The 27,495-nt window shown below is 47.2% G+C and overlaps 1 protein-coding gene across 5 annotated transcripts in view; it reads left to right on the forward strand.

Moving 5' to 3' along the window:
* The window catches only part of SMAGP (small cell adhesion glycoprotein), a 118,857-nt gene extending 91,790 nt beyond the window's left edge, over positions 1-27,067 (forward strand). For 4 of the 5 annotated variants that reach the window (XM_063952278.1, XM_063952276.1, XM_063952277.1 and 1 more), the window contains 3 exons: positions 21,241-21,322; positions 25,945-26,007; positions 26,169-27,067. In XM_063952278.1, coding sequence (XP_063808348.1) covers positions 21,295-21,322; positions 25,945-26,007; positions 26,169-26,344 — 267 coding nt within the window. In that variant the 5' untranslated portion in view covers positions 21,241-21,294 and the 3' untranslated portion in view covers positions 26,345-27,067. Of the gene's footprint in view, positions 1-6,782; positions 6,961-21,240; positions 21,323-25,944; positions 26,008-26,168 lie in introns of those variants that run through there. The other variant, XM_063952279.1, reaches the window with a different exon arrangement.
* Positions 27,068-27,495: the final 428 nt, after the last annotated feature.

Here is a 27,495-nt window from a genome sequence, read left to right on the forward strand (position 1 = left end):
TGTGAGCAGTGATTGTGGGTCTGGAAGAACAGGAGTCCATGGTCTCCCTGGATATAAAAGATGCCTATATACATATTTCGATTTGGCCACCTCATCAGGCTTACCTGAAGTTTGCCCTGCTGAACGATCACTACCAGTTCCAGGTGCTAGCCTTCGGCCTGCCCACAGCTCCGAGGGTGTTCATGAAGGTGATGGCGGAGATGATGTTCCAACTCTGGGTCCAGGGAGTCAGTGTTGTCCCTTACCTGAACGATCTCCTGATAAAAGAAAGATCTAGTGAGATTTTATTACTTCATCTATACCGCCATATCCAGCTTCTGTCACACCATGGGTGGATCCTCAATTTACAGAAGTCCCACCTGGAGCCAACTCAGATGCTCCTGTTCCTGGGAATGTTGCTGGATACTGTGGCCCAAAATGTGTTCCTCCCAGAGGAGGCGAGAACACTTCAGGAGATGGTCCACATGGTTCTCCCGCCTCTCGGGTATCCATCCATCTTTGCATAAGATTGTTTGGGAAAATGGTTGCCTCACACGAGGTGATCCAGTATGGAAGGTTCCTTGCCAGGACTTTTCAATTTGATCTCCTGAGCAAGTGGTCTGGATCACATCTTCATATGCACCGGATAATTCAGCTGTCACCTCAGGCCAGGATTTCTCCTGTGGTGGCTGCAGTCCTCCAACCTACTGGAAGGCTGAAGTTTCAGGATTGGGTCCTCCTTACGACGGATGCAAGTCTGCGAGGATGTGGAGCTGTCACCTAGGGGGCTCATTTCCAGGGCAGGGGATCCCACGAAGCCCTCATTTCGATCAACATTCTGGAACTTCGGGCGATTTACAATGCTCTACTTCAGGCCTCTCCTCTACTCAGGGATCATGCGATCCAGGTACAGTCTGACAACGTCACAGCAGTTGCATACATCAATCGACAAGGAGGGACAAAAAGCATGGCCTGCATGCGAGAGGTGTCAAAGATACTCCTCTGGGCAGAAAGAAATGCAAGAGCAATGTCTGCAATCTTCATTCCGGGAGGCGGACTTCCTCAGTCGTTACGATCTTCACCTGTGAGAGTGGGGGCTTCACCATCAGGTGTTTCAGCAAATCGACTGGTGGGGCTGCCTACAAATAGACATGATGGCTTCTCGATTCAACAAGAAGCTTCGTTGGTATTGCTCACGAACCAGGGACCCTCCTCCGATTCCGTTGCTCCCAAGGGTACTAAAGCGAATCAGGAATCAAGGAGTCCAGGCAATTCAGATTGCCCTTGGAGGGCGTGGTACGTGGATCTTCTGGACATGTCCGTCTAAGACCCTTGGCCTCTACCACTGAGAAGAGATCTTCAACAAGGGCCGTTCGTCTACCTGGACTTATGGCGACTTCGTTTGACGGCATGGAAGTTGAGTGGAACATCCTAGCTCACTAGGGCCTTTCCAAAAGGTTATTACTACCATGATTCAGGCCAGGAAACCTGTGACGTCCAAACACTATCATTTATGGAGGAGATAGGTCTCCTTGGTGTGAGGACCGCACATATCTGCCTGCAGAGTTCCACTTGGGACGTTTCCTGCAGCCTGATGTAGATAAGGGCTTACGACTGGGTTCCATTAAGGTCCAGATTTCAGCTCTCTCCATCTTCTTCGAGAAGAAATTGGCAGTGTTGCCAGAAGTTCAGACCGTCTTGCAAGGGGTACTTCACCTACAACCTCCTTTTGTGCTGCCCCACGGCACCCTGGGATTTCAATGTAGTGTTGGATTTTCTACAGTCCTCCTGGTTTGAACCTCTGATGGTAGAAGACAAGTACCTCACGTGGAAGACAGTGATGTTATTGGCCTTGGCTTCTGCTAGGCATGTTTCAGAATTGGGGGCCCTATCATGTAGAAGTCCCTACTTGGTCTTTTAAGAGGACAGAGCGGAGCTCAGGACTAGGCAGCAGTTCCTGCCAAAGGTAGTCTCTGCGTTCCACTTGAATCAACCTATTGTGGTTCCGTCAAGTTCTGGCACTTCTGCTCCTCCGGAGGCATTGTATGCCGTGCGAGCCTTGAAGATCTATGTCAAGAGAACGGCTTGGATCAGACTGATTCCTTGTACGTGCTGTATGATGCGCGGGAAAAGGGTTGCCCTGCTTCGAAGCAGTGCATTGCTCATTGGATTAGCCTTACTATCCAACAGGCCTACTGTCCTACTGTATGTGTCGGCAGCCTTACCTATTCCACAGTCTCTGAAGGCCCACTCTACGAGATCAGTGGGGTCTTCCTGGGCAGCTGCCCGTGGTGTCTCGGCCTTGCAACTGTGCCGAGCTGCTACCTGGTCGAAGAATAACACCTTTGAAGTTCTACAGGTTTGATACCCTGGCCAAAGAGGATACCCAGTTTGGGTAGGCGGTGCTGCAGACGTCTCCGCACGTTCCCGGCCTTTATGGAAGCTTTGAGACGTCCCCATCATACTAGATTCACCCAATATCCCTTTTGTATGCTAGAGAAAATAGGATTTTAATTACCTAACGGTAAAGCTTTTTCTCGTCGTCCATAAGGGATACTGGGTGCCCACCTCTGCGCATTGACTTTTCTGCAGGTTCTATTTTCTATGGTTACCATAGTGTTCACTCTAGGATGTTTTAGCAGGGCGCCGCGCCCTGCCCGGCATCCATTCATGCTGTCAGCGCTTGGGGGACGCCCCCAACAGTGACTGCGCCGGCCGCCCACGCCCCCGTCTGTGGACTGAACCGCCCACTTGCATTACGTGCAAGTGGGCACGCCCCCTATTTGCATAGCCACGCCCCTTTGCCGCACGCACTCTTGTGCCCCTAACAGACCCGCGCCCTGACCTGCCCGTCCGCTGGAGTGAACACTATACTTGTTCAGCCGTTGCTGGTTTTTTGTTCGCAGTGTGTAAATCTCACCACTCCTTGTTTCTTCTTTCAAGTATGTCCCTTTTCCTGTAAAGGGCTACTGAATACGGATCGGATGCTGACACTGGCGCTTCACTGCGAAGGGCTGGGTTTACTTATTTGTGAGAAATGCAGTGAATCTTCACAAAGCAGCAGCAAATCTCAGGAGATTGCTCCAGCTTGGCTTGCTACTTTCAAGGGTGTAATGGCTGACGTTTCTGCTGAATTAACTACTTCTAAGAAAGAGAGGAAGGATTTACAAAAGACTGTACATTCTTTATTGACAAGCCAGATTCTATCTGCTCAAGCCTGCACTGCTAAAACGGTTGCTGCCGCAGCTCCTCCTGTCGGATTCTAAGGTGGAGTGGTCTGATTTAGAAGAGGGGGAGGTTGATTCTGAGGACCTGGAGTACTCTACTCCAGCCCAGGTAATGGAATCTCTTATCTATGCTAATAAGGGAAGTGCTGCAGATTCCTGATAAAGACACGGATCAGACAGCACCTATATTCTTTGCTACGCCCCAGAAGTCGCAGGTTACCTTTCCTGTGCCAGGGGAGCTTAATACTCTGTTCAAGGGTGTTTGGGAACATGCTGCTGCTAAGTTCCAAATTCCTAGACCAGGCATGTCAAACTCGTGGTCATCCAGCTGTTGTGAAACTACAAGTCCCAGCATGCTTTACTAGCTGATCAGTGGAAGGTATGCTGGAAAAGCATGCTGGGACTTGTAGTTTCACAACAGCTGGAGGGCCACGAGTTTGACATGCCTGACCTAGACTGTTTATAGCCACTTTTCCCTTTCCCATCAAAGGGGAAAAAAAACCTGCTGTGGATGCTTCGGTATCACGTCTTTCAAAAAAGACAGTGTTGCTGGTTCCCGGTGCTGCTTCTTTAAAAGAACCAGCGGACTGTAAAACTGATAACATTTTGAAATCTATGTATGTCACAGCGGGGGTCTCACAGCGATTGGTTATAGTGGATTGCTGTGGAGAAGTGGGCTGGTGATCTTGCCTCTGGTATACAGGGGGACGGAGACCAGTTCCGAACTTCTCTTGTTAACTTCACACATACAGGAGTCTGCTGCCTTTTTGTGTGAGACAATTAAGGAAATTGGTTCCCTAAATGCTCATCTGACAACCATGTCGGTGTCGGCACGTAGGGCCTTATGGCTGCATCAATGGGCGGCAGACACTGAATAGGGCATAGAGGGCTTGCCTTTTACTGGTGAGACCTTGTTTGGGGAATAATTAAGTGGATTAATCTGGCTACGGCTGGTAAATTCACTTATTTACTATCTGCGGCTCCGCTGGCTAGACAGGCATACTGTATACAGGCCCTTCTCTGCAGTGTTTTCGTGCTGCCAGATCTCGAGGCAGAGCCAGATGTGCTTCTAATGCAGCTCGAGGTAAGAGAGGAAGAGGACGTAAGTTGGCTGTTGCTGGAAGCCAGGATTAGAGTGTCCTCAAAGCAATCAACATGACTCCATGTCCCAGGACCTGGAGGATCTTCAGGTAGGGGCTCGCCTAAAGCATTTCAGCCATATTTGGGTAAGTTCATGCTGGGATGCCTGGGTGAAAAATCTGATCTCCCAGGGATACAGACTGGAGTTAGAGTTCATTCCTCAAAGATATTTCAAATCCAACGTACCAGATTCTGCATTAATGCAGGTTACTTTGCGGTTGGCAATAGAGAAATTGGTACAGACTCGAGTCATTGTCCCAGTCCCGTCCTTTTCCAGGACGAGGGGTTATTATTCAAACCTTTTTGTGGTACCGAAACCGGACGGTTCGGTCCGCCCCATCTTAAATCTTAAGTCTCTAAACCCATATTTGAGGGTCTTCAGATTTAAGATGTAATCCTTGGGCGGTAGTTGCAGGATTGGAAAGGGATCAGTATTTGGTGTCCTTGGATATCAAGGATGACTACCTCCACATCACAATATGGCTGCCTCATCAGGCATACCTACGGTTTGCTCTGTGGGAAGAACATTACCAGTTCCAGGCCTTGCCATTTGGACTCTTAACGGCACAGAGAGTGTTTACAAAGGTGATGGCGGAGATGATGGTGCAACTCCAGTTACAGGGAGTAGACATTGTCCCATATCTGGACGATCTGCTGATAAAGACCGCGTCCAGGGACCAACTGTTGCACAGTATAAGTGTTGAGAGAGTTAGTGACCCATCACGGTTGGATCCTGAATTTGCAAAAGTCCAATTTGGAACCGACCTAGAGACTCCAGTTCCTAGGGATGATTCTGGACATTGTCGCAGAAGGTGTTCCTTCCTCTGGAAAAAGCAATAGCAATCCAGTCGATGGTGAGATTGATTCTGAAATCTCAGCGGGTTTCAGTTCACCTGTGTATCTGCTTGCTCGGGAAGATAGTGGCTTCTTACGAAGCTATCCAGTATGGCAGCTTTCATGCGAGAACCTTCCAGTTAGATCTCCTCAGCAAGTGGTCAGTCGCACCTTCAGATGCACAAGGTGATACGCCTGTCTCCCCAGTCAAGAGTGTGGTGGTTGCAGACCTCTCACTTATACCCCTTTCACATCGCACAAATAACCCGGTACCGACACGGCATATTGCCGTGTCGAACCGGGTCAGTGTGCGATGTGAAAGCACACTGGGCGATTTAGCGGGTCGCCTGACCCGGTAAATCAACCCGGTAAAAAAGAAGGGTTTTACCCGGGGTGATTACCGGGTCAGGTGCGGTGTGAATGGGAGCCGTGTCGATGCGACACGGTTCCCATTCACAAGATAGGGAGAGGCGGCGCTGGAGATGAGCTCATCTCCTGACGCCGCCTCCACCCCCGCCCCTGCTGCTGCTGCGGCCTCCGTTGTCATGGCAACCGACCCGGTATATTGCCGGGTCGGGAAGCCTGCAACGGAGCGCAAATGCCGGATCCCACCCGGTAAGTACACGTTTGTCTTACCGGGTAGGACCCGGCATTTGCGGTGTGAATGCAGCATTAGTGGAGAGTCGGACCGTTGCAACGTTTCCCTGGATACTGCTAATGACTGACGCCTCAGGGACTAGGGGTTGGTAACACAGGGGGCTCAGTTTCAGGGAGATGGTCCAGTCAGGAATCAACGCTTCCCATAAACATCCTGGATCTGAGACTGGTATACAGTGCTCTCATTCAGGGCTCGCATTTGCTACGGTCTCAAGCTATACAGGTCCAGTCGGACAATGCAATGGCCATGGCGTACATAAACCGCCAGGGCGGAACATGCAGAGCATCAATGAGAGAATTGTCCCGGATTCTTCTCTGGGCGGAAAAGCATGCAAGAGACATATGCGCGGTGTTCATACCAGAAGTGGACAACTGGGAAGCAGACTTCCTAAGCAGACACGACCTCCACCCAGGGGAGGTGGGGTCTTCAGCCACAGGTATTCCAGCAGATAAATAGGTCTGTGGGGCTGCCCACAGATAGATCTGATGGCGTCACGGAACAACAAGCAAGGAACAGCAAGCTGACCCAAACAAGGAACACACTGAAACGAACACGCAATGCAGGAAACGTCACGAAGCACAGAGGTGGGTGCCCAGAAAGGGTGGGAACGTACTGAAGTACCATCCCAGTATCTCCTATGGATGTTATAGAAAAGACTATTTTAATTACCTACCGGTTAATCCTTTTCTGGTAGTCCATAGGGGATACTGGACGCCCACCTCTGTGCTTCGTGATGTTTCCTGCATTGCGTGTTAATTTCGGTGTGTTCCTTGTTTGGGTCAGCTTGCTGTCCTCCTACTGTATTCAGTTGTAACTGTTCTGTATATTGTGTGCTGGTTATGTTTCGGCATTCCAGTTCTGGTCGTGTTTGACTGTTTGTTTCTCTTACCTGTTTGGTAATTTTTCTGTTTTCCTCCTCTCAAAGTATGTTCTGTCTCCTTCAGGCACAGTTTTTCTAGACTGAGCTGTGGGAGGGCGCATAGAGGGGAGGAGCACACACAAACAAAACTTAGTGTGAGTGTGTGTAAGTGCAGCGGCTCCTATGGACCCATCTATATCCCACTGTACTGAAGTACCATCCCAGTATCCCCTATGGACTACGAGAAAAGGATTTACCGATTGGTAATGACATTTTTTTTATCTCTTTGCCTCAGAGTTTGTGCATCAGTGCAGTAAATAGGATATGTTCTCTTTAGACCGGTGCCGGCTTTTCATGCCTGTATATTAGCCTTCAATATGTCATGAAAAACTTGATCTTTAGATAGTTGTTTCTAGCCAAAGACTTTTCAAAATGTAAGGCACCAGAGAAATCTATTGCCAGTGTTGACTTTCTTTTTATAGGCATCACTTTTTTTAAAAATTGTAATTGACCATGGTTATTCATGTCCTTGTTAAGCAGTTAATTAATTTGGCTACTGTCCCAAACAGAACAAGACATGCTGCATAGTGTCAGTACAGAGAGAGGATATAAAATTGGGGAAAGTTGGTTCCTATAGAAAGCTTACAGGTATGCGAGAGGAACAAAATACTAAATCAGGGACTGACTGCACATGTTCGTTTTTTTGTAATGCTGCAAAGTGTGGGAGAGAAACAAACAAACAAACCATACATGTAGTCTACATACATACACACACATTTTTCCTTCCCCAGTCATTCTGCTAGCTGATATCTGGCAGCCAATGTATAAAGAAGGAAAGAAATCTAATGATTGGACAGTAATGGCACCATGGTATCCATTTGTGGCCAGAGTAATAATAGAATGCTGCGGTTCTATTCACTGGGAACTATTACTTGATGTTCATTTGTTCATTGATCCTTTTACCCCTTTTAAGTATTGTGCATACAGGGCTGGTTCCTACTATAGGGTGGAAAGTTCCCTGTGCCTCCCCCCCCTTTGTGTGTGCTAAATAAAAATACACCTTGCATATATTACATATACTATATGGACAAAAGTATTTGGCCACATCTATTGATTATTGAATTCAGCTTTCTCAATCAGACCCGTTGCCCCAGGTGTATAAAATCAAGCACCTAGCCATGCACTCTCCTTTAGCAAACATTTGTGATCCAAAATGGGTCGTTCTGAAGAGCTCAGTGACTCCAGGCGTGGTACAGTGATAGGATGCCACTTTTACAATAAGATGGTTCTTGAAATTTCATCCCTGCTGGATATTCCACGGTCAACTGTAAGTGATATTATTAGAGAGTGGAAGCGTTTAGAAATGGCAGCAACTCAGCCACAAAGTGGACGACCACATAAAATCAGAGTGGAGTCAACGATTGCCAAGGTGCATGATGCATAAAAGTTGTCAACGCTCTGCTGATTCCATAGCTGAAATTCCACTGGCATTAATGTAAGCACAAACACTGTGCAGCAGGAGCTTAATGGAATGGGTTTCTATGGCTGAGCAGCTGCATGCAACCCTCACATCACTAAGTCCAATGCCAAGCGTCGGATGGAGTGGTGTAAAGCACACAAACACTGGACTGTGGAGCAGTGGAAACGTGTGTTCTGTGAAGTGACTAACCACGGTTCTCTGTTTGGCAGTCAGATGGGAGAGTCTGGGTTTGGCGGATGCCAGGAGAACATTACCTGCCTGACTGCATTATCCAAACTGTGAGTTTGGTGGAGGAGGAATTATGGTATGTTTTTCATGGTTTGAGCTAGGCTCCTCATCTCCAGTGAAGGGCAATTTTAATGCTTTAGCATACCAAGACATTTTGGACAATGCCATGCTTCCAACTTTGTGGCTGCAGTTTGGACAAGGCCCTTTTCTATTCCAACGTGACTGCCCCAATGCACAAAGCATGGACTATAAAGACATGGGGGTCAATTCTATTCGGCAACTAAAGAATAGCGCCGGGAATTAGCTCCCGACGCTATTCAATTCAGCTAAAGTTAAGTCGGCGATGTCCCGTTCTCGCCGACTTAACAGGTAGTTTTGTCGGGAGAACGGGCATTCTCCGACTTAACTACCCGGCGCGAGGCTGATTCCCGACAGAATCAGCCTCGCGCCGGCCGCGAGGCAGCACTTTTGTCGGGTTTATTCTCTCATCCCCCGGGGATGAGAGAAGAATTCCCGACAATTGCGGGCAACTAGTAGCAGAATTGAATAGCGTCGGGAGCTAATTCCCGGCGCTATTCTTTAGTTGCCGAATAGAATTGACCCCATGGTTTGTGGAGTCCGGTGTGAGAAAACTTGACTGGTCTGCACAGAACTCTGACCTTAATCTCACTGAGCACCTTTGGGATGAACTAACAAAATTGCGAGCCAGGCCTACCTGTCCAACATCAGTGCCTTAACTCATAAAAGCTCTGCAGTGTGAAAAGGCATAAATTCCCAAAGAAACATTCCATAATCGTGTGGAAGCTGTTATAACTGCAAACGGGGGACCAACCTCCATATTAACATATATGTATTTGAATACAATGTAATTACAGTCCCTGTTGGTTTAATGGTCAGGCGTCCGAATACTTTTGTCCATATACTGTATCTCTGCAACTGGGAACCTCTGGAGAAATTGATCCTCCCTAGGCAGTGTCTTCAGTCGGCATTCACTATACATGGTCTAGAAAATGCCTGTTTGAGTAGGAATATAACAGATGTTGTCGTCATACAACACAGGTTCAACCAGACTTGTGCCCACTGTGTCACCTTCTGACCATTGTCCCATTAATCACCCAGCCCCTGTCATTTCAGCCTTCTTCAACTTATTAGTCCAATGTCTTTCCAGCCTCCTGCCCCATGTATCTTCAGCTACCTGTCACTCCAGCCTCCTGTGTCACCTCAAGAGCCTACCCCCTTCCCAGGTGTTTTCAACTTACCTTCTTTGAGGAAAAAACTTACCATTTTGCATAAATACAGAAAAAGGCACATGTAGGAAAGAGGTTGCACCTGTGCAGAGAGCCAATACTTCCTTGCGAGGTGACTGCAGCTGTGCCCCCATGCCACAATGCCCCGGGGATAAGCTAAAACAGCCTACCCCTTGAGCAGCCCCTGTGTGCAACGTATGAAATATTTTCATTTCGGTAACATAAGACTTAAAAATGTTTGTAAACGTTATGTGAATTAGAAATGCTTTAGAAACTTAGTGTTGTTCTGCACTGTATTTGTAGGACAAAGAAGGTGGTAGATCGCAGATATGTAGATTGAGCTTTTAAATCAGGACTGTTCTTGCCAATACAGGTTACAGGTTGCAGGTTGAGTGTCCAAAATTGGGAAATACTTTTTTTTTTTTTTTTTTTTTTTGTGTGCGCGCGCGACAGACACCTTTTGGTTTCTCATGGTTCAATCATCTGTACTACATTATTAAAAATATTATATAAAATTACCTTCAGGATATGTTTGTAAATGCATTCTGTATTTAGAAGTGGGTCCCACCCCCAAGATATCTCATTATAGTATGCAAATATTCCAAAGTACAGAAAAATCCCATATCCAGAATACTTCTGGTCCTAAGCATTTTGGATATGGGAGACGCAGCCTGTACTAATTATACATCAGTTTCACTCTGAGGAAGTTTGTATGAATGCCAGGTTGTGTGCCCATCATTCTGTGGTGTTGAATTAGCAGCGGTGTATCTAGAGGTTTGGTGTCACATGTTGCACTTTTGAGTCACACCATCATGGAAGTTCTGTGATGGAGACCATCGGTAGTGGATGCATGCAGGCTGTCACGTAAAATTGTATTGCCTGTCCCAGGTGCAGCCTCCCTCAAAGACGCGGCTGATAGCAACATTGAGACTACACTCAAATCTTTGTATACAGCTGCAGGGGTGGCCCAGAGACCCACTATAGCATGTCGGTGGATTACGCGAGCAATTGAAAAATGGTCCGGTAACCTAATTGAGGGGTTAGATACCTTGCCTCAAGGGGAGATTATTTTGTTCCTGCAACATATACAGGACTCTGCAAACTTTACGGTGGAAGCCATAAAAGAGATAGGCGTGCTTAATGCACGCTCTACAGCTATGGCAGTGTCTGTACGCAGGGGTTTATGGCTACGCAAGTGGACTGCGGACGCGGACTTCAGGAAATGCGTGGAAGGTCTACCTTTCACAGGCGAGGCCTTATTTGAAGATGAACTATACAAATGGATCTCCAAAGCTACTGCGGGTAAGTCCACTTACCTACCTTTTGCAGCTCCTCCAACTGGTAAGGCCTATTCAGGATCCAACTTAGTCCTTTCGGACTGCCCAACCTACGGGCAAGGCCAGAGGTTCTTCCGCCGCTAGAGGAAAACCATGCAAAACAGCGACTGCTGGTTCACAGGAACAGGGCTCAGGCTCTGCTTCCTCAACACCTTCCGCATGACTGTGGACCGCAATGCCTGGAAGAATGGCCGGTGGGAGCCCGGGTAAAATTCTTCAGTCACATCTGGACAAGATCATGCCAGGATCCCTGGGTCATAGGCCTTATCTCCCAGGGCTACCGACTGAAGTTCCAGGAGCTCCCACCTCACAGATTCTTCAAATCAGGCATACCAGTTTCACAGAGGAAAGAATAACTTTACAGGCCATTCAAGAACTTACAGACCCAGGTCATAGTTTCCGTTCCACCTCATCTACAAAACAAGGGTTACTATTCCAGCTGGTTTGTGGTACTGAAACCGGACGGTTTGGAAAGACCGATTCCGAACCTCAAGTCATTGAACCCATACTTATGAGTGTTCAAATTCAAGATGGCGAGTGGTGATCTCAGATCTGGAGGAGGGGGGACTTCCTAGTATCTCTGGATATCAAGGATGCATACCTTCATGTTCCGATCTGGCCGCCTCATCGGGCTTACCTACGATTTGCACTGCAGGACTGTCACTACGAGTTCCAGGCCCTGCCATTTGTTGTCTCCACGGCACCGAGGGTGTTCACCAAGGAGATGGCAGAGATGATGTTGCTCCGCGCACACGGAGTAAATGTAATTTCTTATGTGGACGATCTTTTGATAAAGACGGCGTTCAGTGAGCAGTTGTTAAGAACATTGGTCTCATAACAAGATTACTCCTGGATCATGGGTGAATTGTGAACCTACCATAATCGAACCTAGGACAAACGCAGAGCTTCATTTCCTGGGAATGATACTGGACACAGTCTCAGTGTTCCTTCCCTTGGAAAAGGCAATGGTAATCCAGTCGATGGTTCGGGCTGTCTTGAAGCTGACCCGAATCTCTGTACACCTGTGCATCCGCCTTCTGGGGAAAATGGTGGCTTCTTACGAAGCTATTCAGTACGGAGGGTTTCATGCGAGGCCCTTCCAGCTGGATCTGTTGCACAAATGGTCCGGATCGCATCTTTACATGCGTCAGCGGATTTGTCTGTCGCCAAAAGCCAGAATCTACCTCCTGTGGTGGCTACAAACTTTTCACCTAGTGGAGGGGCTAAGGTTCGGGATTCAGCATTGGATTCTGCTTACCACAGATGCAAGCCTCAGAGGTTGGGGCACATTCACCCAGAGGGTGCAGTTTCAAGGGAGATGGTCAAGACACGCCGTGGCGTTATCGGCGATCTTCTTTCCAAGAGTAGACAACTGGGAAGCAGACATCCTCAGCGGACCTGGCCTGCACCCGGGGGAATGGGGCCTCCACCCGGAGGTGTTCCAGTGGCCGAGACGTCTGTGGGTTTATCCACAAATCGACAGGATGGCTTCTCAATTCAACAAGAAGCTTAAACGGTATTGTTCCAGGTCAAGGGACCCACAGGTAGTGACGACTCTGTGGGTCTACAAGCTTGTGTACTGGTTTCCTCCCATTCCTCTAATAGCAAGAGTTCTGAAATAAATAAAAAAGGAAAAGGTTCAAGCAATCCTCATTGCTAGTCTAGTAGGAGGGGCATAGAGGGAGGAGCCAGCGCACACTATCAATTTCTTAAAGTGCCTATAGCTCCTAGTGGAACAGTCTATACCCCATGGTACTAAATGGATTCCCAGTATCCCCTACGGACTACGAGAAAAGATTTACCGGTAGGTAATTTAAAATCCTATTATGGCCCTGGTAATGCTGTTTTGGCAGTTACAGATGTCTCCTGCCACATACATAGAGCTTACAGCTGTCCCCATAGACCTCTATGATGGCGACTGAGTAATTGACTAAGTCAGAGGTTCCCAAACGCGGTCCTCAAGGCACCCCAACAGTCCAGGTTTTAGGTATATCCATGGCTCAGCACAGATGGGTAAATCAATTTGACTAAGGTGCTAATTAAGTCACCTGTGGCCAAGCATTGATGCATTTAAAACCAGGACCGTTAGGGTGCCTTGAGGACCGCGTTTGGGAACCTCTGGACGAAGTGCATTTAAATAGCAGTGGTAGTAGCTTACGTCTGGTATTGGAAAATGGAATGTATAACCGTCCAGTACCCAACTTTGATGGTTAGACCCCTATGTATAATCTTGTATATTACTCCTCATTAGAATTAACCTTTGAATAGTTAGATAAGTGACTTCAGTTCTGTTTAAAACACAATCATCAAACACTCATTTTCATATGGTTGTGTGTCTGTTTGTTGGGCAAATACCATCGTGTTGACTGTTTTAAGGTTTAATGTAGGTGTGTTTATTGGTCTTGAGAAACGCGTTCTAGATGGCATTATGCTTCATGAAAACCATAAAACAGGGCAGTAACAGCTTGCTAGAATTAATTAGTCATCTGAACCTAGGATGTAGGATATTTTAAGGGTATTGAGATTGTATTCCCATTAGGCCAAAAAAACCATTTATGTACATCGAACTTTATAGTTTGCAATTTGTAGAGATCATTCAAGTCTTACTAACATGTTTGCACAAAAAAATCTGTATCCAATAGAGTAAAGCAGCAGATTTACAGAGCGGCGACAATTCAAGTAATTACTTTATAAATGTAGATTGGAGAGGAAGGGGGGGGTGGGGGGGGGGGAATTGCTTTACAGACAAGTGGCGGTAAAAAAATCACTTGGTGGTAGCCTGCAATATACAAAGTGGCGTGTCTGAGCATATTATTATGATTATTAGAGGTGACTGCTGCGATGTTCCTCCTGAAACAGTACATTGTGCATGGTATAGAGGTGGACGCAGTGCCTGTGGTATAGAGGTGGACGCAGTGCCTGTGGTACAGAGGTGGACGCAGTGCCTGTCGCCGCTGCTTCTTAGAACACAGCAAATCTGAGTAGATCTTCCAATACTGCAGCCACTGGGATTTGTATTGAAACGCACATCTCCGGCGTCTTATATCTGCCGGTTGCGTACAAGGTCTCACTTTTTTTGACTTCTAAGAAACTCTATGGTTGCTCAGAATGTTTGTCACCACTAAAATGCCAGGGACAAATGAACTGTGTACGAGGATGCAGTCGTTGGTGCTGACCAGACCTCAAAACGTTCACTTGCGTTTTAGTAGCCTCGTCCTGTTGCCTCTCACAAACTGTCACTGTCCGTCTATCACTCTGTCCTAATCCACACGACTGCTATCACAAGACCATTGCAGCACATTCCCAGTGCGACTGATGCATGTGCAGTAGAAATAACATTGGCCAACTGCATGAACATCAGCTATCCACCTCTGAATCGGGCCCATTGTGACAAGCAACATTATTAGTTTGTCCTCACTTTCCTGAGATGTGCATAAAACTAGGGATGATGAGCTACTGTAATCTGACACAGTGCATAGTGCTGTACAGGGAAAACTGCAGTAAATTCAAATGGACCTCATAACCTGGAATGGTAACTTTAGATAGGCCCAGATGATTCCTTGTTGCTGAACTTCATGAAGCTGTAATACATCCATTGTTCTAGAATAAATTCTGTACTCGCCAGCTCAGGCCCCCGCTTTTTAAAGTTTTTCCATCCATGTATTTTTTAAATTGCTCTGCCCCTGCCCACATATGTGGCAGGTATGCCTGAGCTGTAATCACTGCTACTGCTTATAGGTGTATGAGGCGACTCATTACCTACAAAGAAAACTATCAGATCACATGCTGAGTAGCAAGGAATGTTGCTATTTCTACAGCGGGGTACACTGTGTTCCACAGGGAAAACATCGGGGGTGTAGAGTGGGATCTTGATCCAGAGGCACCATCAGGCAAAGATTTGACTGTCCCAGGATGCATTGGGGCCTCCTCTATAACCCCGCCTCCAGGCACTGAGAGCTCAGCACTAGGCAGCCCTGAAAAAGCTTAGAAGACTTCAAGGGCCGTAGCGCTGTTATGACATTGAGTGCTGCGTCTCCGTCACCTCCCAAGCCGCGTTGCATACTCCCCGCAGCTCAGATCCCAGGTTCTTGCGGCGGAGACACTCTGGCTTAGACACACGGTCGCAGACGCTCTCCTGGTTCGTGTGACTGCTACGAAGGGAGGAGGTAAGAGGATCCCTCAGGTGGGGACCCTCCACTAAATCGCGTTCATGGTCGCAGTCTAGGGAGACGGACTGCGACGCTGGCATGGACACTGTCACAGAGTAGGGACCCCACTATATCCGCCAGGGCATAGGAGTACAGGTCTGGTGTACTGGCGCCCCTGTTGGTAAGGCTCCATAGTACCGGCGGTGAGGTCCAGCATAGGGGAGCCGGCGCTTGACCTGTAGCCCCTCCCCCAGCCCAGGGCACCATCTCCTTGCAGATTTCTCGACCTGGAGCTGCTTCACACTTCCCTCAGTTCCTGATAGATGCTGGGCGCCATCTTCTGAACATAGCTGCTGCTGGTCTCTGGGATTGCAGGGCAAGGTCTCCCCTGTAAAGCCGCCTGTACACAGTGCTGAGACTTTAGTAGTCCAGAGCAGTTTTATTGTCCTTATTATAATCTCTGCATGGTTTCACTCTCGTGTATCCCATCTACGGTAGCTATCACTATATTCTGTACCCGAAGGGACTAGGTGTGTCACGGTCCTATAATATAGTGTACACAGTACTCATCGCTATATGAATATTTTACTGTGTTAGTCACGTACACCAGGATTTAGTTCACAAGTTTGTGTACTCTTACGCTGGTTGTGTACTTTGTCTGCAGGTTATGTGATCGGTCTGGCTTCATCGTACGAATATCCTGATTGTTACAATGTCTAACAATAAGGGCAGTAAAACTAGAGGCTCCTGTAAATTGCAAGGTATGCTCCAGAGGTTTATGTAAGGGGGAAGTATTGTGTGATGGTCTGTGTTCTAAATGTCATACACCTCCCAGTCAGCTTGCAGCTCCTGTAACTACAATGGAGCCACCCTGGACTATGTTCACTACCCTTCTGGGGACTCTGGTGGACCGTTTAGCCCCCCCCCCCCCCCCCTATGGGACCTCCAGTGCTACTGCTACCACAAGTTGTCTACCCAGCTGCTGCAGTTTAATCAGTCTTTGGATAGACTGAAATCTACTCCAGGTCACTCCCGTGTCCCTGGGTCCTCTGAACGGGCTGATTCCTCCTCACAATCTACTAATCTCTCTGATGTTTCATCTGATGAGGAGGGGGAGCATACGGTACTGTCAGACTCTGAATCCTGTGTTACTGACAAGGATTCTCCCTCACAGGTTGATGTCCCTGCCCTGGTGGCTGCTATTAAGCAGATCCTACAAATCACAGAGGATGAGTATTCCACTACAGTGGCCAAGAAAACGGATATGTTTAAACAGAAGGTAGTTAAAACTGTATTACCCCATTCTGATAATCTTGTGGACATCAGGAGGGAACCCTGGTCTACCCGAAGTAAGACATTCCCGCTCCCTAAATGGGCTTTGGCTCGATATCCCCTCTCTAAAGAGTTATGTAGTAATTGGGAGAATCCGCCGCTGGTCTTGTGGTGTCTACTGTGCCTGTCACCTCCCTGAAGGAACTGACAGATAAGCGTGTGGAGGGATGCCTGAAATCTATATATTCCCTCGCAGGGGCCATTTATAGACCCACGATAGCTGCCTCTTGGGCAGCAAAAGGTATTGAGGTGTGGGTTCAGGCATAAGAGGATAAGCTGCCCGAGGATATTTCTGACCATGCCAGACAATACCTGTCTCACATATGCACCGCTGCCTGTTACATTCAGGAGGCGTCCTCTGAGGCGGGGGTACTGGCAGCCAAAGCGTCATCCATGTCTGTCCTGGCTCGCCGCATACTGTGGTTAAGGTCGTGGAAAGTGGATTTGGACTTCAAGAAGACCTTGGAGGTACTCCCTTTTACTGGGGACATTTTATTTGGAGAGGACCTGAATAAAATAGTGTCTGAATTAGCATCCGCTAAAACTGCTTTTCTTCCTCCTACTAATCCTTCTACACAGAAGGTGAAGACTACCACTTTTCATTCCTTTCGACCTCAAGGGAAAGCCAAGGGTCAGTCTTACCCCAGAGAGTCTCGTGCTCCCAAGACCACCAAGCCCAAGATGAACAGTCCTGGTCAGCCTGCTTCCAAACAAGACAAGCCTGCTGCATGACGTGGCGGTCCTCGCCCTGGGGGACTTCTACAGTTTGCCCAGGTCTGGTTGAAGACCACTTCAGACGCTTGGGTACTGGGTACTCCCTTCGGGTCCATTGAAGGTGCAGGCTCTACAAACGGTGGAAGGTTCCCTCCTGAGTACAAGAGTGTTTGTGCCTTGGTACCTCAGTCCCAGCGTGGCAGAGGCTATTATTCAAGCCTGTTTCTAGTGCAGAAACCCAATGGGTCTTTTCGGCCTATACTCAATCTCAAGTCACTGAACAAATTTGTGAGGGTAGCCAAGTTTCCTATGGAAACATTGCACTCTATCGTGCTGGCGATGGAATCCGGAGATTACATGGTATCCCTGGATATACAGGATGCTTATCTGCATATTCCTATTGCCATATCGCATCAGCAGTTCCTGCGGTTTGCTATTGGCGACTGTCACTACCAATTCCAGGCTCTGCCGTTCAGACTGGCCACGGCTCCTCGGATCTTCAAGGTTATGGCCGTGATGACGGCACACCTCCGTCGCCAGGGAGTCAGAATCCTGCCGTACTTGGACGACCTGCTGATTCTGGCGAGTTCCCACGATGTCCTCCCCGGTCATCTACAATTGACGGTGAGTTGCTTACAAGCCCACGGATGGCTGATCAATTGGAAGAAGTCCTCGCTGGTCCCAGCTCAGAGCATGGTGCACCTAGGGGTGCTTCTGGACACACAGACTCTTCCTGTCTCCAAACAAGGTCCTGAAAATCCAGGACAGGATAAGACACTTCATCTGTCACCCCAGAGTGTCGATTTACTGGGCGATGCAAGTACTTGGCCTGATGGTGTCGACATTCGACATGGTAGAGTATGCTCAATTTCATTCCTGCCCTCTGCAACGATTAATTCTTGCCAAGTGGGACGGCCTGCCTTATCTGATCAGATCCCAAATGATCTTGTTGACTACGGAAATTCGTCTGTCACTGACCTGGTGACTCCAGGACCAGCAATTGAGCAGGGGCCGTCTCTTCTGGATTCCCGACTGGGTCCTCCTGACGATGGATGCCAGTCTGAGGGGATGGGTCGGTGGACCAAGGAAGAATCACTCCTTCCAATAAACATCCTAGAGCTGAGGGCGGTGTTCAATGCATTATCACTTGCCCTGCCTCTGGTACAGAACAGGCCGGTTCAGGTACGGTCAGACAATGCCACAACAGTGGCATACATAAACATCAAGGTGGCACGCGAAGCTGCATGGCTATGAAGGAAGTGTCAAATCCTTTGTTGGGCAGAATTCCATCTGCCAAGTATATTAGCAGTGTTCATTCCAGGTGTCCTGAACTGGGAAGCGGACTACCTCAGTTGTCAGGACGTACACGCTGGAGAGTGGAGTATTCATCCGGAAGTCTTTCAACTCCTAGTGGACAGATGGGATCTACCGGAGGTGGATCTCATGGCGTCTCGACACAATCACAAGGTTCTGGTCTTCGGATCAAGGACCAGGGATCCTCAAGCAGCATTTGTGGATGCACTGGCAGTGCCATTGAACTTTCGGCTGCCTTACGTGTTCCCTCCAGTGTACTGCCCAGGGTTCTACGGAAGTTCAAACAGGAAGGAGGAATACTGCTTCTAGTCGCTCCAGCGTGGCCCAGAAGGCGTTGGTTTTCAGATTTGCAGGGTCTATCGACAGGGCATCCTCTTCTACTTCCTCAATGACCAGACCACCTCGTACAGGGCCCTTGTCTCTACCCAGACCTGGCTAGACTGGCTTTGACGGTGTGACTCTTAAAGCATCACTCCTGAGAGCCAAAGGAATGTCAGAGGCGGTTATTCAAATGATGTTGAAAGCCTGCAAACCGGCCTCTGCCTGGATTTATTACAGGATTTGGAATTCTTACTTCACCTGGTGTGCGGAGAAGAATTATGATGTCCATAGATTCAGAACTTCCAGAATACTGGCTTTTCTGCAAAGAGGCCTGGACTTAGGTCTTCGTCTGGCCTCCCTCAAGGTTCATATATCAGCCTTGTCGGTTTGGTTTCAGAGAAAAATTGCCTCTATACCTAATGTTCAGACGTTCATTCATGGTGGTATTTGGATTCAGCCTCCCTATGTCCCTCCTGTGGCTCCATGGGATTTATCTGTTGTGCTGAATGCCCTGCAAGAGTCTCCATTTGAACCTCTTGAATTGGTAGACCTTAAATGGCTCACAGACAAGGTCCTGTTCTTGCTGGCCATTGCCTCTGCGAAACGGGTGTCGGACTTTGGTGCTTTGTCCTGTCCACCCTTTCTCATATTCCACCGGGACTGGGCGGTTCTACGAATTCGCCCCGGTTATTTGCCTAAGGTGGTGTCATCTTTCACCTTAACCAAGAAATTGTGGTTCCGGCCTTTTGACTCTTCGGCTTTGTCTCCCAAAAAACGTTCTTTGGATGTGGTTAGGGCTCTCCGTGTCTATGTGGAGAGGACTGCCTCCATTCCTTCAGGAGGTCAGATTCCCTTTTTGTACTGTTCGGTTTTTCCGAACGTGGCTGGCCTGCGAATAAGCAAACCTTGCCCAGATGGATTAGACTGTGACTAACATCTGCCTTCTCTTTTACCTGCTCCTGCATTGGACTGGTTAACGAAACTGAGCTCTTAGTGCCTGGAGGTGGGGTTACAGAGGAGGCGCCAATGCATCCTGGCACAGTCGAATCTTTGTCTGATGGTGCCTCTGGATCAAGATCCTGCTCTACACCCCTGATGTTTTCCCTGTGGTACCCAGTGTACCTTGCAGATATAGAGTTAACCATGGTAAGTCTACTATAACTCTCCTTATTCCAAATATTAGTTTATGGTTATTCAAATTGGAAAGAAATATCACAATGCACAATTGCTGATTTACGGAGATCATAATGCCACTGTTGTCCACCACTGGTTTAGTGTGGATTTAAAAAATCTACTTTCAGGTATCAATTCATTAGGAGTGGGGGCGAGTTGCCATTGCCATGGCGTATAAGCAGCGGCGTTTGAACTCACCCTTCCTTATGGCCCTATATCACCCTGGTCTAGTGGATCTTTGTATGCAGCCCTATGGAGCTGCAAATGAAAACCCATGAGACCAGAGTTACCATTAAGATGGGCATACACTATACAATTATCTGTCAGATAATCTGTGGTTGTAATGAGAACCTGGTAATGGATGAGAGCAACCATTTGCTACCAAACACTGGAAAACTGGCAAAACCTGTCTGTGATTAAACCAATTTGTATAAACTACAGCAGGCATTCCCAACCATGGTCCTCAAGGCACACTAATGGGCCCTACAGACATGGCGATATGCCACTGAGTTGCCCGACCCCCCCCCCCCCTTTCACACGGCTCCATACAAGTGCAGGCTAATATGGACGGGATCGTCCATATTGGCCTGCATGCACAGCCGACGGAGCACCAGCGATGAACGAGCGCGGGTATGCACATCGTTCATTGCTGGTGCCTCCACACTCAAAGATATGAACGTTATCTCGTTCAATAATGAACGAGATCGTTCATATCTATGAAGATTGTCGGCCAGTGTGTAGGGCCTGTTACAGTGCAGATTTTTGTGAGATCCAGGCTTCAGCACATGTAACTTAATTAGTAGCTCAGTTATTTTGATTTAACCATCTGTGCTGCAGCCTGGATATCACTAAAACCTGCACTGTTGGTGTGCCTTGAGGACCGTGGTTGGGAATGCCTGAACTACAGGTTTTGTCCGTTTTTCCAGTGTTTGGTAGCAAATGGTTGATTGTCCGTTGCTCTCATCCATTACCAGGTTCTCATTACAACCACAGATTATCTGACAGATAATTATATAGTATATGCCCAGCTTTAGTTAACTGTACTTCTGGGTGTGACAGTTGCACCTAATTGAATTGACCCCTTAGTGTGTTACATGTGATATTGGGGAAACATTTGAGCATTCTGCCTTAAATAAAACAAATAAAATGCACAATGCTCACATTTGTTACAGACTTGGTGTGTGTAGGGGGTTGATTTATTTCTTTTTTGTTCCCCCTCAAAATATTGATTCTGTGCTCCTCCTTTCAGCAAAACTGATCAACTGTAGTTTAACTACCGGAGTGAGAGTATTTCACCTGCATTATGGCCTCTTTTACAGACTCTGCGGCAGGTACGTGTTCCATTGTTGAAAAACTTTGTTACTTTGCAGTATAGCGTTTTATTAGCAACCCAAGTTTAAATAATTTGGCTTCATTATACTGACAATGGGTGTTGACATGCGGATTTGTTAATGAAGTATTATCCTTTATATGGTGCCACAAGGGATCCGCATCACCCAATTAGAGTACATAAATAAGTAAAAACAAGAAAACATTGACTTACAATTCAATACAATATAGGACAAGTACAGGGTTTATAAACATGGTTGCATCATCTGACAACACTGAAATAAGTATCAGGGTGGCAGAAAACCGAGATATTAGGGAGTATTGAAAAGAAGATTGGTTAAGTAAGACATGTAAAAGCACATGAGGGAAGAGGGCACTGCTCATGAAAGCTTGCATTCTAAAAGGAAGGGGCACAGTTGGGGTAGAAAGTGAGCATGGGTAACAGAGCTAAGGATGAGAGACGGCTGGGTTTGGTGAAGTGGGTCTTGAGAGCCCGTTTAAAGATTGTAGAGAGGTGGAGAGTCTGAGGGGGAGAGGTAGAAAATTTCAGAGAGGAAGCTGCACGTGCAAAATCTTAAAAGCAGGAGTGGGAGGAGGTAATCAGTAGGCAAGAGAGGTGGCGTGCATTACAGAGCGAATAGGACAGGCGGGAGTGTAAAGGGAGATAAGGTCAGAGATGTAACTGGGTGAGGGCTTTGTGAGCGTAAGAAGCTTGAAATGGATTATGATAAAGAAGAGGAGCCAGTGAAGGGCTTGTAAGAGAGGGGAGATGGATTTAGTGGGTTTGGTAAGGAAGATGAGCCGGGCAGTAGCATTGAGGATAGATTGGAGTGGAGAGGTATTTGTCAGGGGTGCCAGATAGGAGATTACAGTAGTCCAGTCAGGAGATAACCAGTGAGTGGATCAGATGACATCCTGGGTGAGAGAAGGTCTGATCCTGGAAATATTTTTGAGATGAAAATTACAGGTGTGTGAGTGGTGCTGAATGTGTGGTTTGAAGGAGAGGGAGGAGTCCAGGATTACTCCCAAGATGGCACACTTGGGGGGCTAGAGGAGATAGAAGTGCCATCAATAGATAATGAAATTGTGGGAGGTGACTTTGTGCAGAAGGGTGGGAAGATGATTAGCTCAGTCTTAGACATGTTAAATTAAGAAAGTGGTGAGATATCAGAGAGGAGATATCTGAGGGAAAGTGGATACACAAATGAGGAAAGCAGGTGAGAGGTCAGGGGAGGAAAGGTAAATTTGAGTATCATCAGCATAAAGATGATATTGTAAGTCAGAAGAGCTAATGAGTTCACCTAAAGAGGACGTATAGAGAGAGAAAAGGAGAGGACCAAGAACAGAACCTTGGGGGACACCTATATTTAGTGGAAGTGAGGGGGGAGCCATAAGAGGAGACAGAGATGGAAAGGTCAGAGAAGTAAGAGGATAGCTAGGAGAGAGGGCAGTATCACGCAGACCAAGGGAGTGAAGGATTTGCAGAAGGAGAGGGTGGTCAGCTGTGTCAAAAGCAGCAGAGAGGCCAAGGAGAATAAGCAGAGTAGTGGCCCTTGGATTAAGCAGAAAGGAAGTCATTGCAGACTTTTGTGAGGGCAGTTACAGTGGAGTGGAGAGGACGAAAGTCAGACTGGAATTGGTCAAGCAGTCAGTGGGAGGAAAAAGGCCGTAAGGCGGTTATAGACTATACTCTCAAGGAGTTTGGAGGCAAAAGGGAGGAGAGAGATTGGTCAATAATTGGAGAGAGTGTGGATTAAGTGTAGGTTTTTTAAGAATAAGGGAGATGAGTGCATGCTTGAAGTCAGAGGAGGACAGTGCCTGATGAGAGGGAGAGATTGAGGAGGTGGGCAATATAGGAGCAGGCAGAGCGAGGTAGCGGAGGAGGCGGGAGGGGATAGGGTCAAATTTAGAGATGGAGGGGGGTGAGGAACGGATGAGGGCCGTGACTTCCTCAGATAGATGGGAGAAAGATGTCAGAGTTCGTAAGAGGGATGGGGAGGGGGGGTGGTAAGGGAAAGGAGGTGGCTGGTTGCTGATGGTTTGGTGGGATGTGATGTCCTGATGTATGGAGTCAATTTTGGATGTGAAGTAAGTTGCAAAGTCAAGAGCAGAGAGTGAGGAGGGGAGATAAGGTGGGGGTGGGCAGAGGAGAGAGTTGCAAAGAGGTGCCGGGGAGGTTTCAAACTGGGAGAAGATGAGGTTCTTGGAGTACGACTGTAGTGAGGGAAAGGGCATCACTGAAGGATGAGAGCATAAGTTTGAAATGGAGGAAGTCTACTTTGGAGTGTTATTTCCTCCACTGTCGCTCAGCAGTATATGAGCATTTTTTTGCAAATATTTGGTGTGCCAGGGTTGAGGTGTTGATCTGCGAGGGTGAATAGTGGTTGGTGGAGCGACAGTCGAGAGCAGAAGGCATATTGTATAGGGATGTGGCTTGTTCAGGGCATGAGAGAGATGGCATAGGAGAGAGAAGTGAGTAGAGCAGGGAGGATAGGGAAGTTGATGGCCTCAATGTTACGCTTAGTGATGGGGTATCCTTAAGAGGTAGGGATGCAGTAGCAGAGAGATAAGTTAAAGGAGAGCAGGTGGTCTAAGAGGGGAAATGGAGTTGGAGAAATCGTATATATTGCATCATTAAACTAGCTTGTTTATACAATTTATGTGGCTGGGATTAAACAAAATGTATTACTGTACTTTCAAAATCCGTCAAAATGAAGATAATTAGGAGGTGTTTTTGAATAGAAATATTTACTTATGTCAGGAAGTCTGTGTACTCAAAGCTGGAACGCCATTATTTTTACCCTACTTGGTGAGGAGGAAAGTGTATCTATGTTAAGACCGAAGCATTATCAGCCACCAGTATAAAAGCATGAAGCGAATGTTTAGAGTTATAGGATTTGGGCCCAAATCCTATTAACAGCAGTAATTTCCTGCTGCTAATAGGTTCGCCGTAAATCGCCATTTATCGGGGATTATGCTTCGGTGTGCTTCAGGTACCCAAAATCTGCGATAATCAGCTGTCAGAGCTGTGATAACACATGGGATTGGGAGTTTATCCTGTATCCTATGTGTTATCGCACAATCGTGGGTCCTTTTTCGGCCAATAAAAATGGCCTATAATCGGATAGTGCGATAATGACTCGATCAAAAATCACGCCATCAGGCTGTTTTTATTGACCGAAAATAGGATTCCCCCCTAAATGTAATAGCCTGCTCACTGCAGGCATCAGCAGGTTCCAGGCGAGTCTGCCCAATGTTTTAAAGTAGCATTCATTTAAAAATCAAAAACAACCTGGTTGTTACTTTAAAAATCAGGCAGACTTGCCAGGAACCCGCCGATGCCTGCCGTTCACAGGCTTTTTACTAGGCTCCCAGATGTTTAGGATAAAAAAAACTAAAATGGTGGTTTTCAATCCATGTTTTAGGATTTCAGAGGTTTTAAAAAGGTCAGTTTAGGAATTTATATGTTGTGTGAAAATAAATCAAAACCACGCAACATATCATTATGTTTGAAACACTGCCTGTATTACAGAGTAGTTACCAGCCCGGAACAACATAACACTAATGTCAGTGCCGGCTGCTGCGTGCCCGAATGGAGCAATACTTGAATTGCTCCTTTGGATGCCATCTAGTGGCTGGCTGTGCACAAAACACTTGAACTCATTGAAGGTGAGGAACAGCATTGGCCTTTTATTATATAGGATGTGTCCTGCTACTTCCTTGCCGCATTTGCTCCCACGATGTGCAATGCCGTGGGAGGCTGCCATTCAATCCCAGCTGCTGCTTTCCCATAGAAGCAAATGGATTGTGGGTACATGCGTCTGCTTAGGTAGAATCTAAGAATCTTGGGCTTACTTATTACATTTACCCCAAAGTGCCAACACTGTTTAACATTACTACCAAGGCAGCATAGTGGGCTTGGTATTATGCTGCTGACAATTGATCTAGTCACTCAGAGCCTGATTCAGTGATCGACCCAAATGCTGTCACGTCTTTATATGCAGCAACAATATGCAAATGCCACAGAAGGCGTCTTGTGTAAAAACGGCCAGATTCTCTGATCCGCTGGCTGCGCCCGAAGATGCACCATCTATTAAACGTCATGACCATCGGTCACAGCATCGGTTCTCTGAGTAACTTTCGAGTTACTCAGGATGTCTGCATAACTGTGCAGCTGGGGCCAGTGAAACTGCACCAGAGAACACAGCCACTGACTTCAGCATGCCCGGAAAATGGGGCAGAGTTTTCTTTAATGCAGGGATGGGGAACCTTCTGCCCTCCAGCTGTTGAACTACACATCCCAGCATGCCCTGCAACAGTTTTAGCATGGCCAAATAGCAAAACTGTAGCAAGGCATGCTGGTATGTGTAGTTCAAAAGGTGGAGGGCCAAAGGTTCCCCACACCTGCTTTAATGCATTCTGTAAAGCCCTGCCCCCACAGAGAACAGTGTGCATGCTCTAGTGTCATCTGCAGACATTCCTCACAGAAGTGGGGAAACTGGGTCTGGTTCAGGAGGACAGTATATAACGAGTCTTGGAAGACTGGAGTGATTGCTCCATGTTGGTGCAGGGGACTATTTCAATGTATAATAAAACTGTCTCCCTTTTAACCTGTCGCCCCCAGATGTGAAGGCCACAACAAGCTCCTCTTCTGACATGGAAGGGTTTGATAAAGCTGTCATTGCAGGTAATGAACTGCAGGGTGTATGTTATTATGTAATTCTTGATGATATACATAAATGAAATCTTTGTGAATTGGGTGATGTGTTATATATGCGTATATTATAAGCTTAATACTATAAACTTCTAACCTGACCACATGTTTATTTTTCCTCCTCACCCCTACAGGTGTAATAGCTGCTGTTTTCATAACCCTGCTGATTGTATTGGTGCTGGTTGCCATCTACTTATACAAACACAAAGGCAGCTACCGTACCCATGAGACGGAAGATGAGGGGGAGGCGAAGCAGGCATTACAAATGCAGAGTGAGGCCAGTGAAGAAAAGCAGGAGTACTTCATGTGATCTGCACCAGATGCGGACTGTTACAAAGTAGTGCACCACATGCCTTATGTTCTATTTATTTGATATGTGTTTGAGACCTGTTAGAGAATCAAGGAGAAATGTGATGTGGATCCCTCTGACATTGAAAACTGGGGGTGGTCTTCAGGTTGCCAGCGGCCGGGCTCCCGACAACCAGCATACCGGCGCCGGAATCCCGGCCGCCGGCATACCGACAGTTTTTCTCCCTCTTGGGGATCCACGACCCCCCTGGAGGGAGAATAGATAGCGTGGTGCGCGTAGCACGCCACTGTGCCTGCAAGGGGCTCATTTGCGCTCGCCCAGCTGTCGGTATGCCGGCGGTCAGGATTCTGGCGCCGGTATGCTGGCTGCCGGGAGCCTGACCACCGGCATAAAATACCACACCCCTCAACTAGATGTCTGTATACTGCAGAAACTACAGCAACAAACTTTTTCTTCCGTGTAAAAATGGAGCCTATAAATGAATTTTGTATATTTATAAAAGTAACATTTTACAATGTACTAAGCGAGTGTCTACTGTACTTTGTAATTTGACACTTCTCTTTTTCACCCTGATAAATGTCGCAGTTTATATCGTCCATGTTGGCTTCATGTATATCACGTTAAACTTTTGATCTAGCACTGCCTCAAGCTAAATCAGTTAGTGTAAAAAAAAATTTCAGTTTGTGATGACTTTTATATCTAATAAACTTGTTTTTTAAATTGTTTTTGCTATCATATTAAAACATCTTGCTGTAAAAAAAAAAAAAAAATCAATCTATTAAATTACAATTGGTAGTGCCCATGCAGCATCCGCCTTTTGCTAAATCATACCCTTAAATTACTCTGGGGGTCATTCCGACCTGATCGCATGCTGCTGTTTTTTGCAATGCAGCGATCAGGTCACTACTGTGCATGTGTATGCACCGCAATGCATGGGCGCGTCATACGGGTACAAAGCGGATCGTTGCTGAGCGATGGATTTAACGAAGAATCCATTCGCACAGCCGATCGCCAGGAAATTGACAGGAAGAAAGCTGACCGTTTTCTGATAGTATTTGGAAAAACGCAGGCGTGTCCAAGCGTTTGCAGGGCGGGTGTCTGACGTCAATTCTAGGACCAGACAGGCTGAAGTGATCGCAAGGGCTGAGTAA

The sequence above is a fragment of the Pseudophryne corroboree genome, chromosome 2, assembly GCF_028390025.1.
Source record: "Pseudophryne corroboree isolate aPseCor3 chromosome 2, aPseCor3.hap2, whole genome shotgun sequence".
Lineage (NCBI taxonomy): Eukaryota > Metazoa > Chordata > Amphibia > Anura > Myobatrachidae > Pseudophryne > Pseudophryne corroboree.